This window comes from Nannospalax galili, unplaced genomic scaffold, assembly GCF_000622305.1.
Source record: "Nannospalax galili isolate Female #2095 unplaced genomic scaffold, S.galili_v1.0 scaffold92, whole genome shotgun sequence".
Lineage (NCBI taxonomy): Eukaryota > Metazoa > Chordata > Mammalia > Rodentia > Spalacidae > Nannospalax > Nannospalax galili.
In genome coordinates this window covers 487,403-499,895 of record NW_008331545.1, presented here as the reverse complement: position 1 = coordinate 499,895, position 12,493 = coordinate 487,403, and the positions used below count along the sequence as shown (strand labels likewise).

The 12,493-nt window shown below is 40.5% G+C and overlaps 1 protein-coding gene across 4 annotated transcripts in view; it reads left to right on the top strand.

The window, feature by feature from the left end:
* Tanc1 (tetratricopeptide repeat, ankyrin repeat and coiled-coil containing 1) overlaps positions 1-12,493 on the top strand; it is a 246,680-nt gene that overhangs the window by 153,863 nt on the left and 80,324 nt on the right. For all 4 annotated transcript variants that reach the window (XM_008826685.3, XM_008826683.3, XM_008826682.3 and 1 more), the window contains exon 5: positions 6,614-6,718. In XM_008826685.3, coding sequence (XP_008824907.1) covers positions 6,614-6,718 — 105 coding nt within the window. The remainder of the gene's footprint in view (positions 1-6,613; positions 6,719-12,493) is intronic.

Sequence of the window (12,493 nt, the reverse complement as noted above, 5' to 3'; positions counted from 1 at the left end):
CCCACCCTCCCAGCCCACATTTTTTTATTTGGGGAAAAAAAAAAATCTAAGACTGATCTGGTTGATCACTAAAGTTTACCATTTGAAATTTGCTATTGAATAACAATTGCTTCAGACATAACCCCCCCGCCCCCCCACCAGACTGGAGAAATGGCTCAGTGGTTAAGAGCAATGTAAAATCCTGGATTTGAATCCCAGCACCCATATGGCAGCTAACAACAGCCCATAACTCCAGTTCCAGGGGAATCTTAACACCCTCTTCTGACCTCTTCGGGCATTGCATGACATGGGTACACTTACATACATGCAGACAATACACTTGTGCACATAAAATAAAAATAATAAATTTTTTTTAAAAAAAAACTTACTCTTTTCTTTTTCTCATCTTGTGTGTATTTCCCAATGTAAAGTGAAAACCTAGACCAAATAAAAATTGACGGGACCTTTACTGCTTTGCTGTGAAAGTTCAAGATTAAAAAAAAAATTCCTCCAAATGATTGATAACCCAAGACATCACTTTTCATAGTTTCTAGATGGTGTGAAAAATGTAAGATCTAGTTTAAATATAATAGGTAGCCTCAGGTGTTCTGCGTCCCAAATACTGCATATGTATAATTATTTTTAACTGAAGTACTCAGAAATGAAAAGTAACCTCTGCCCTTCTCTTTTTCACTGCCTGGAGATAAAGCCTGGCTTGGTTTATTTCTACCATCCTCCTTTAAAAAACATTCCTTATATGGCAATTTCTAAGCAGCAGAATGGCTATGTGATTAAAATGTCAAAAAGAGTAGGAAAGCTGGCCGCTGGGAAAAGTATATTTGGAGACAGAAAGGCAGAATACTGAATGGGAAGAAGGCTGTGCCTTCCCACTGCAGAGGAGAGTGATTCGGGTGGGTTGTCGATGCCTTCCAGAAGGACATGAGGTCTTTCTATGTGATTAAAGAGCCTGGCAACACCTATTCCCCTCTGACCTGCCACTTGGTACCCCCAAATTTATGACTGGTTAACCTCCTCTTGGGCACACTTTGTGTTTCCTTGAATTTTAAGGGGACTTTATAACTTTGAGAGCCCCCTTCTGTATCGCATGATGCAGAGCTGGGGGAGGGGATTCGGATAGGAAACCAGTTTAGAGTCAGATAGAATGGGTTTAATTTATAATCAAGAAAATCCCATTTGCCAGTGTCATGGCACTTACCTATGATCCTAGCACTTGGCAGGTGGAGACAGGATGATTGTGAGTTCTAGGCCAGCCTGGGCAACATTGTGAGTTCTAGAATCAGTCTGGGCCTAGTGGGACCCTGTCTCACAAAGCAACAAAGAAAACTCCACCATCCTTAATCTGGACAAGGCTCTGGACATGGCCACCGGACCCACTTTAGCCTGACAGGAAGGGGAGGTCACCGATGGTCTTTATAGGCCTCTTTCTTGCTTGAAGTATGGTCTGAGATCCTAGCCCATACCTCAAACCACACTGTAGCAAGATTCCCCAGGGAACAGTGAAAATGGGAAAGCTGCTTGATGCCAGACTATCTGGGACAACTGACTTGGAGTGACCAGAAGGAGAGGCAGCTGGCCAAGGAAACACATTGGCTCACACTCACACCTGACAGTCTTGTCTTGTTTTTCAGAACCTCTTGCTTTAAAACATAGCTAGCAGCAGGAATGCCATGCGCTCTGGGCAGTTATTCTCCAGTCTCTATTCTTGGTTTATGTAAGGGGGAAACCATTTTACTTCAGGTAGCTTATGTTTGGGGATGTAGTGTTTTATTTTAAACAGAGCTGGGTGTGGAAAGGTGCTGGACAGTAATTTTCCCTGAGTGGGATGGCTTAAGGGAGATGGGCTTTTCAGTCTTGATCTGTATTCAGGAATATGGCTGGTGCACTTAGAGGGATTTTTCATGTGGATGGCACAGAGATCAGTATGTGACCGTTTAAAGGAAGACCAGTGCTGGTGATTGCAGTAGGTCAGAGCTGTGTGGCACAGTTATCCTCACTCTGCAGCCTGCTCAGTGGACACATCCCTGACCTAGTGCCCCTTGTCATGGCATACCCGCCTCTGCTGGCTGTAGTAGGCTTTTCTTTGGGGGGATGTGCCTCTGTGTTTTCTGATTTCTTAGTTCCCTTTTGACACTGTTTCAGTCACTGCCTTGCAGGATAGGGTCCTTTGTTGGTAGGGTCTGTTTGGGAATCCTTGGCACCTTATTTGTACATAAGTATAATGTGCCAAGATGCTGATCAAAGGTGCGTGTAGGTCATACAGCTTGATGGTCCTGCACCTGCCATTTCTTACGGGGTGGTCCCACCTATGATACTGGGTAGGTCTTTTCTCTTGCTGAGCTTCCCCAGAGAGGAGCTCTCTGAACCCCTCCTGCCTTGGTAAACAAGTGTGGCTGTCAGTATTCCTACAGCTGTGTGGAGGGCAGGGGATGTGTGTTTCTTGGACCCACCATTGTGCGCAGAAGTTTTTCCTAATCCTAGTTTTTGAATTTAGCTCTATGGTCTTCATGGTCTTTGAATTCAACTGTCCTAGAGAAATAAGCTTAGCTTCTAGGGTTGTGGAGGGAGTATTCCTGGCTTGGGAAGAGATTCTGGGGGCTGAACTCTTCTTCTAATCATTATTCAGCCCACTGTGCTGTTGTACCTCACAAGTTCGTGCTCTCAGACTGGCCATGTAGCTCTGAGGTTCTGAAGCCCTCATCTTTTTCTGTTCTGCTTAGACCTCTGCTCTGTGAGAGTCTACTTCCATCTGGTTCTTGCTTGTAGTTGTCTCCTTTCCCCTTGGGTCTCTCTTTGATCAATTTACTGTAACTTTAATGGTGTTTCAGTAGGGAGAGGAGGTGTACCAATCTTATCTGCTTTGTTTAATAGAAAGTATGCACAAGTTCTCTAACAAGCAATTGGGGAAAGAATAAAACCTCCATGCCTGTAAATGTATCTTGTTTTATAGCACTCGAGGTTCAGCTGTTCGTGAAAAGCAATTTAAATAAAAGGGTCGTGCTGGAGAACAGTTGTTTATGTTCACTTCATAATATTTCAGCTGCTAGTAAAAGTTGGGGGAGATCAGAGACAAGAAGGGTGAATAAAAGCTTTGTTGCCTCCATAGTTGAATTCTGTAGATAACTATGTGGTAGAAAGTTCTAGTGCCTTGGCTTTGTTTAGAGTTGTAGGTCTAATCTAGGATTCCTAGTGTTATAAATACTGAGTGGTGGCTCAGTCCATGAGCTTCAAAACTGCACAGACCCATGTTTGAATTCTCTTATACTTTGCCATGTATAAGCCTGGAACAAATTGTTGGACTTACTTGAGCCTCGGTTTCCTGACCTAAAAATTGGGAGCTTTGTACTTTTCTCCTCCGGTTACTAGGACTGAATCCATTAATGCATATAAATGCTTGGCTTGAGTGACCACTGGGTACTTGTTTTATGTACTTTCTTTGTTGTAGTCTAGATCTCCTTTTGTATCTGACAGTGTTTATTGTTCCTGAGAACCAGATTGGCCTTTGTGCCTTTATGGATTTTTCCTTGTTGCAAGAGGCTCACTTGCTCCTTTCTTAACTCTGTGAGATACTAAGACCTAAATGAGGGGGAGACAGGAGAGAGGGTTATAGTGATTGAATCTAGGTTTGACCAACTTCTCAGTCTGCTCTTAACATCCTAACTCTTCAGGGTTCAATATTTCTTACAAGTCAATGCTTGCCCCCTGGTGGTACAATTACTTTGGAGTAGCGGTACTGGGGAGTTGAACCCAGGACTTTACACATGCTGGGTAAGTGCTCTACTACCAAGCTATATCCTCAGCATTGTCTTTAATTTGTATTTTAAGATAGGGTCTCACTGAGTTCACCAGGCTGGTTGGGAGCTTATTCTAGTCTGGCCTGGCCTGGCCTTACACCAGCTATTCCTCCTGGCTCAGCTTTTCTAGTGATTGAGATTACAGGGCTGTTCCACTAGGCCTAGCTCCATTATAGACAGTAAAACAGATGGGTCTGGATCTCTTTTCAAGGCTCTAGGGTATAGAAGATTCCTTTTTCCCACCATTCACAATAACCATTATGTGTCCATGTGAAATAATCCACATTTTAAGAAAGTAATTACTGTTAGAGAGTATTGTTTGAAGGAATATTGGCTAATGTTTTGGAGCCTGGAACTACATCTCTGGAACTGCTGTGACTGCACCCTGAAAAGTTAAGGTGAGTAGTGCAGGTGTGTCTTGAGCTGAGTAAAGCTGCTGCTGTGATTGCTTGACAGTATTGGATAATAATAAAGCAGTTTGCTGCCCCTTTGTCCTTTAAATGTATGAGACCAGATGAAGAGGGAAGAGAGGCCGGTGATCCATTTTGCTGTGGGGGAGTTGACAATAACCAAAAACCTGTGTAGGCTCTCATACCTGTCCCACTGCTGTTTCTGTCCTACTCTGGCCTTCTTCCTGGTTTCTGTTATTCCTGGACAAATGCTTTAGCCTTTCTGCTTTCCCTCCTAAGTGTATTTTTATGTAGTTGTATACATGTGTTAGATAAAATCTGGATGTTGTTATATCCCCATAAACTGTGAACATATTTCCCTATTCCTGTAACCATTCCATTAAACTACAAAAAGATCTCTTCTGACAGAGTTAAATAAATTATAAAAATAAGCACCTACTTAAATACTGCATTAGTCATTTAAAAATCGTGTTTTCTAAAGTCTGAAATGGCATCTTCTCTCTAAAGAAGACTCTTTGATAACATAGCCTATTTAAGATGCAGTGCATTATTGTTGACTGGGAATTGAATTATTTTTCTAGGCCTGTAGATACTTTTGCAGTAAACCTTTAGATGGCAGCATCTCTCACCATAAGCCATATTTTGAATAACTTTTTCAGATTTAGAAGAGACAGGAGGATGTTCAGAGTCTGCCTGCATCACCCCTTTCATTTTGAGAATAGAATGGGGACCCAACATGGGCAGGGTAGTGGTTCAGGCTGCACAGGGGACGAGAGTTGCAGGCTGCCTGGATCTCTGTCCACCCCACTTTCTTTCTCTGTGACCTTGTGAAAACTGTAGCAAGGTCAAGCAGGTGATTCTGAACCAAAAGGAATGTGGTGCTTGAAAGGAGAAGCTAGAGCAAGCAGTCTCTTTGTTTTTCAATCTGCTTTAGTGCTAGTCCATAACCATTCAGTTCCCCCATTTATTTGTTTGGAGTTTTTTGTTTGTTTTTTGTCTTTTTGAGACAGGGTCTCCCTGTAGCCCTAGCTGGAATGGGCATTCCCATTTAAAGTCTTTGGTACTATAGTTTCTAGTATGCTGGCAAGGTTTTACAAATAATCACTGAAGTCTAATTTTAGAACATTTTGTTGTTCCCCAAAGAATGTCCTTAGTCATCACCCCACCAGCCTGTATGTCCTCAGCCCTGGCAACCATTCAAACCTCTGGGTTCTGGAGGTTTGCTGATCTGGAGGTTGCATATTGAAAGGAATCATATCGGATATGGTCTTTTATGACTGGCTTCCTTCATGTGGAATGATGTCTTTAAGGTTCATTCATGCTGCATTGTGAATTGGTATGTCATCTCTTCTCATTTTGCTATATTCCTGTGTGTGATTACACCACATTTTGTTTTATCAGTTAATGGGTCTTTGGTTTATAGCGATAATGCTATAATGTGAACATATGTATGCTAGTTTTTGTGTAGGCACACATTCGCATAAGAGAATTGCTGGACCATATCATAATTCTGTGTTGAACTTGTAGCTGCTAAACTGTTTTCCAAAGTGGCTGTACCTTTGTCCGTTCCCAGAGCAGTGAATAAGGGTTCTATCCAGTCTCATTAAGAATTCCAAGCAGGGTGTGGTGGCACATGCCTGTAATCTCAGTACTCCAGAGTCTGAGGCAGAAAGATAGCAGTTTTAGGTGAGCTTGAGTAACATAGCCATACCCTGCCTCAAAAAATAAAAAATAAAAATAAAATTCTAGATCTTCTGATAAGTTGAAGTTGAGGGAGGCACATAGACTCTCAGTATCTCTTGTGTCTCTGACACAACCTGGACTATCTGCCACACCCATCTGAAGGTGGCTTTTTCAGTTACCAAGAAAGCAGCCATGCTCTGGGCCCCATGCAGTTACCATGCGTCATCAGGCTGATAAGATGCCTGCGTTCAATGGCTGCTCAGCATGTTGATACTAGATACCAGCTGTTGTAATCCTCAACTCTTGATTTGCAGATTCCAAGTGACTAAACTGTCTTTATCCCAGTTAGAGGAAAATGGTATACTTAATAGAACAAAAACTCTTACCACCACAAGCTGTCTAGGTTTGAACATGTCAAAATCACTGACTTGACACGCAGTAAAAACAGCTGTGGAGACTTCGTAAAAGAGCACCTTTGATTTCCGTCAGCGTTTACATTCTCCAAACCAAGCTTACCCTGTTCTCCTTTGGTAGACCAGACTGGACATTCTTGTGTCTGTTCTGAACTGACTGTGTGTGTGTGTGTGTGTGTGTGTGTGTGTGTGTTTTCAAGAGTCGGGCCTATCTTCCTTTAGGCATGTTTGGATTCTGGTAAGGACACACTGTACATTTTGCAGTTTTGTTTACATCTGGAAAAAATTAGCCACACTCAGATCTTTCCCATTGCAGGTCCTGTCAGGAAGCCCAAGTATGTGGAAAGTCCCCGGGTGCCTGGAGATGCAGTTATGATTCCGTTCAGAGAAGTGTCCAAACCCTCAGAGCCCAGTGAGAATGGTAAGAATATGTTTTCCATGATCTCTCCCTCTTCTCCTAAAGACTGTGCACAGTGGCACTCTTCCATTTCTGAGGGAAACCCAAGAGTCTTTGCAAGAATGCTTCACTGAACTGAATGCATTTGGGAGGGTTACCCCCCTCTTAGGCAGTTTAGCTAATGTGAATTCTTGGAATTATATACAAGAGGCAGGAATACTTGATTTGGGTGTATGTGTATTAAGGGTTGGGTATTGTTTTCTTTGAATTCTGACCTTTATGGGCTTGGGGAACATGAAAAGTCAGCCAGTTGACTTTTGTTTTGTATATATATTACCCCTTCAGAGTTTTCAACAGTATGCTTTGGCTGAAAATCTGAAACTTTATCTAAACCAAGCTTATAGTAGTTAGCTAGGTTAAGAGTACCTGGTAACTGTGAAAAGCTTTTTAAAACTTAAACATCTATAATTTTCTTTAGGGAATTAGAGACCAAAAACAAATCCAAATTCATTGAAGCCATTTTTTTCATGAAGTCATTATAGACACACACATATTAATTTCAGAATTAAGTATAACAGATGTATGATACTTTGCATTTAATAGTTACATTAATAGATTAATTTTGTTGCTTTTAATCAATTCACAATTTACTTGTTTGATCTTTTCTGAGCCCAGCTCATAGCACTATTGCCTTTAGTTTGTTCACAGAGCATTTTGAGCTTACAGTCTGTTTTCCTGGAGAAACACAAGATTAAGAATCTTGGCCCGTATATAGAAGCCCATTCTGTTTTCAGTGTGGACATGACTTTGTATTGTGACATTGAAAGATGCTCATCTCTGGAAATGAAACTCATCCATGTTTCCTCTCTGGAATACTGGGTACCTTCCTATGCCCCTCATGTACACACCTTTATACTCTGTCATCAAAGTCTTTATAGTTTTCACTGATTAAACTGATGGCATTTTGATGCTAGAGTGGCTGAAATTTGAATTCTGCTCTGAGACTCCCAGCTATCTGATTCAACTCCATCAAACTCCATGAGGAACAAAGTCAGAATATGCACGGGTTGCAAATGTAGAACTTGACACTCATAGTTTGGCTAATTCTAAGAAACAAAGTATTGAGGCTGGAGAGATTGCTCAGCAATTAAGAGCACTGACTGCTCTTGTAGGGGACCTGGGTTCAATTCCCAGTACCCACATGGTGGCTAACAACCTTCCATAACTCCAGTTCCAGGGGATCTGATGCCCACTTCTGATCTCTTCACTTATACACATGCAGACAATATACTCATACATGTGTGTTTGAAATCAAAATGTGTTTGTGCCAGACATGGTGGCTCACACTTACAGTCCCAGGACTTGGGAGGCTGAAGCAGGAAAGTGATGTCAGTCCAGGCCAGCATGGGCTGCAAAGTGAGCTTGAGGCTAGCCTAGAATAAACAGAAAGAAAAAAAAAAAAAAAAAAAAAAAAAAAAAAAAGAAACAAGATGTGTTTTCTCTTTTGCAGTTGTGAGAGGGCTGTGGGTACATGATCATATGCAGAGATGGCCACAGTGAGGCACAAGCCCCAGCAGTTAGTTACTCTGTTGGCTGATGAGGTGGTTGCCTAACATAATTGAACTTGACAATTAGCAAAGGGTAATATGTTTTGTAATCCTCATGGAATCTTTTATGTTTCCATGGAGTTAATTAAGACTGCCATATCAAAGTGTAAGTTTTATGTCCAGATCATTGAACCTAAAGTAGAGGCTTATGCTAAGTAACCTAACCAAGCTCTGAGTAATAATCCAAGCATGTACAGAGGCATGATGGACAAACTCTAATTTCCAGACTTTAATATCAGTATTGTCGCTCAGGTTTCATTTGAAAGTTGGCCTTCTGCCCTTTATGCTTCCTTTGGGCATTCTGTGTAAGTCTCTGTGGCCCTTTGGCTGTTGTCAGTAGTAACATGGCACTGTTCACCAGACTAACAGTATATTGGGCACAGTTCCTTGTGATGTGACTTTGAAATTTTATGTAGAATTGTGGAATATCAAGTTATTCCTAAATGTTTGTGCTGTCCTGTCCAGGCTAGGCTGCATTGGTTTTGTTTTTAAGTGGTCCTACAGCTCCATTAATTCTTGGTTCTTAGCTCTCTGTTTGGAATTTAATCAAAGTAAAATAAAACCAGTGAGCACATACAATTTGTTTACTAACTTATAAGTAATTCCATTGGTATGTAATTTGTATATTTGAGACATCTGGGAAGTAGGTTCAATCAGATGAATATTTTTTAATCAACAAAAAGCCTGTTTATTAAAGTTTGCATTCATCAGTAAACATCTTAAGGAAAAGACATACTACCTTCTCTAGCATTTTAAAATATTTTTGAAACACGCATTTTCTACGCTAGCAAAAAGAATGGCTTAATGGACTTCACAAGCACAATGTAACCCTTCCCCCAGACCTTTTATTCCCTGTCAAAATGGTCATTATGCACCACATAGAACAGGCTCTTTATAAATAAGCTTCCTGTCCTTAACTCAGCAAGTTTCCCCCCAGAACAATACCTCAGCCCTTTTTAAAAGGGTAGAAAACTGAGACAAATTAGAGGGGATTCTTAAATTATAATAGGACTTACAGCTTTATTTCTTTTTTATTTATTTATTTCAGTTAGGTTTGCTCTACTTTACCATTAGTAATTTAAGCATGCTTTGATAGGGAGGGGTGAGAAAGTTCTTAATCTAAGGAGTCATTCATTGCTCAGTGAAGATCTGTCTCAAAATATGAGGAAGCATTTTTTTCCCTAGCAATTTTGTTAATAAATAAAACTAAAATATATTAGCCAGTATGGACCATAATCCCAGCACTCAGTAGAGAAAGAGGAGGATAGGCACAAGTTTATGGCCAGCCTGGTTCACATAGGAGTTGTAGGCTAACTAAGGCTATAGCAAGACCCTGTCCTAAAACAAAACAACAGCTAATACATATGAAGCAACAGAACAATTAAACACAAAACTTTCTGGGAAGAGTGGATTTCCTTAGATAAATGTTTAAGCAAATATTTTATTGATTGCCTTTTTTGTTATTATTTCATATATTTTAAAAGATGTAGAAAAGAAAGGAAATATAAATAGTGCCACCTATTTATGCCCTACCTAGTTTTAGAAATAAAACATAACTGTATTTCCCCTAATTATATTCCTCTTCCTTTCCTAAAAAGTAACCTCCATCCTGCTTTATCTTTAATTTTCAACTTCTTAGAATGATAATTTACTTTCATTTAGTGGTTGATTAAAATTTTGATGGAAATGTAGATGTGGACATGCCTAATACATGTCTAGAGGAAGAGAGACTAGAGGTAGGAGATAATTCATTCTGTGTTTCCTTCAATAAATACTAAGTTCCTAAACTGTGAAAAACACTGTGCTAGGTACTATTTGAGATGAGTTATCAAGCACAGGTCCTTTCTTCACTGAGCTTTGGTGTCCAGTAGGGGATTAAAGACCTGTGTGCAAAGTGACTGTAATTCAAATGGGGGTATGGACTAATACAAACTGTGATGAATTGGCAATGCAGCAGGTGGAGATGCTGAGCATGGGAACCACTTAATGGTATACTATGTTTTAAGATTGACCTGCTAGTCTGTTTAGGCTGTTGTGTCGAAAATACCATCAACAAACGTAATTTATAAACAATAGAAATAGATTTTTCATAGTTTTTGAGGCTAGGAAGGTTAAAATCAAGGTGTTTAAAGATTTCTTGTGTCGTGAGGATTGCTTTCTGGTTCATAATCTATCTTTTCCCTATAACCTCATGTGGTAGAACGTGATCACAAGCCCCTCCTTTCATAAAGGGTATGAATCCCATCGTGTTCTCCTCGTTACCTAATCACCTCACAAGGGCCCTATATTCAAACACTGTTACCTTGAGAGTTAGATTTTAACACAGAAATCAGAGGGGGCAGGTTCCTACAAACATTTAGACTAGGGCATCCAGCAATAGAATAGGATGGAGGGAGTAAGAGGAGCCTAGCATGAGGGAGAATAATGAGAAAATGGGTTCTGCAGTGAAGTAAGAGAATACAATCTCAAGCTAGAGCAGAGTCAGGAAAGAAGAAGGAATGGGTGAGAAGAATTCAAGGACACAAGGATCTCTAGTCTGAGGGGCTACTGCTCTGGAGGAGAGGAGGTCCGACACTTGTGACTGTTGCCCTTTGGTGAGGGTGGAACAGCTAGCAAAAGTACCCAAACAGGAGTTGGAAAATCAAATTGGGCCTCAAGGAAGAGCTCAGCTTATAAACTGGATGCCCCTTAGCCTTAGAAGCAAGATGATGAAATAAGTTGCACTAAGGGAAAGATTTGGCCTTTTTTGATAGAGGAGAGCCGAGAAACTTTGGTGTCTTACCAAGAAGCTGTGGAAAACAGGTAGAAGATGCAGCATTGAGAGGGGCAGAAGACACCTAGGAGACCATGTGTCTTGGTAACCATGGCCTTTCCCTCTGTGTGTCTCTTATGATAATTGCCATTTTCTTCCTTTGCAGGACAGGGTTTTAAAGGGTAGATATATCTAAAGGAAAATTAAAATCATAGATGCACTATTAAAAAAAAATAAGCTGGAGGTGTGGCATACCTTTAATCCCAGCATGTGGGAGGCAGAGGCAGGCTGATGTCAATGAGATTGAGTCCAGCCTGGTCTACATAGAGAGTTCCAGCCTAGCTGGGGCTACAGGGAGAACCTATCTCAAAACAACAAACAAAAATAAATAAAACAAAATAAAATTAAAATTAAGATGAGTTCACGTAGTAGGGCTGTTTTAAGAGAGCCGTGAAGATGAATAAATTTAGTTATAGGTAAGTGATGAAGAAACAGAAGTAATGACAATAGACCTATCTTTTACTCCCAGGAAGTTGAGCAAATGAAGGGGGATGTGGGGTCAGTCACAGGGCTGAGGAGTATGTGACTATGACCCCGCCCACTGTGGGTGGCATCACTCACTGGGCAGGTGGTCCTAGGCTGTATAAGAATGCTAGCTAAGCATGAACCTGCGCAAGCCCATAAGCAGCATTCCTCCATGGTTTCTACTTTAAGTTCCTGCTTCAGTTCCTGTGCTGATTCCCTCAGTGATAGACTGTGACCTGTGAGATTAAATAAACCCCTTCCTCTCCGAACTTGCTTTTGGTCAGAGTGTTTTATCACAGGAACAGAAAGAAAACTAGAGCAGTGACCCACTGAAAACTTTGTAATAATTAAAATCAGTTTTCAGTAGAACTTCTGTTGTCTACTTTTCTAGGTAGGACACTGGCTCTCTGAGTAGTCTTTGTACCTGTCACTGCCATACACTTTCATCAGAACTGATAATTCACTCAAGAATTCCCTTGACAGGGCACTAAAAATAATGAATATTATTAAATCTTGACCCTTGAATACTTATCTTTTTAGTATTCTGGCTGACAAAGTGGGACGTCCACACAAAGCATTTCTGCTACGTGCTGGTATATAACTGTCTTGACGTAAAGCATTTTGCTGTCATTTGTCTTTCAAAGTCGACTAGCTGATTTTCAAATGGAACATAATGTTTATTTGAAATAATGACTGACAAACTGATTGTTCAGAATTGAACATTTATCACACATTTTCTTCCAAAGAAGTGAAATGAGCCTGTCACATAAATTAAAGCAAACAAACCAAAACAACAAAAAGACACCTCACATGATTAGTTAATACTAAAACTTGACCTATTAAATGAAAATATTTTTTGAAAAATTTGCATCTATCACATTGAGCTTGATAGCTCCTAGAAGGAAGTTGAATTCT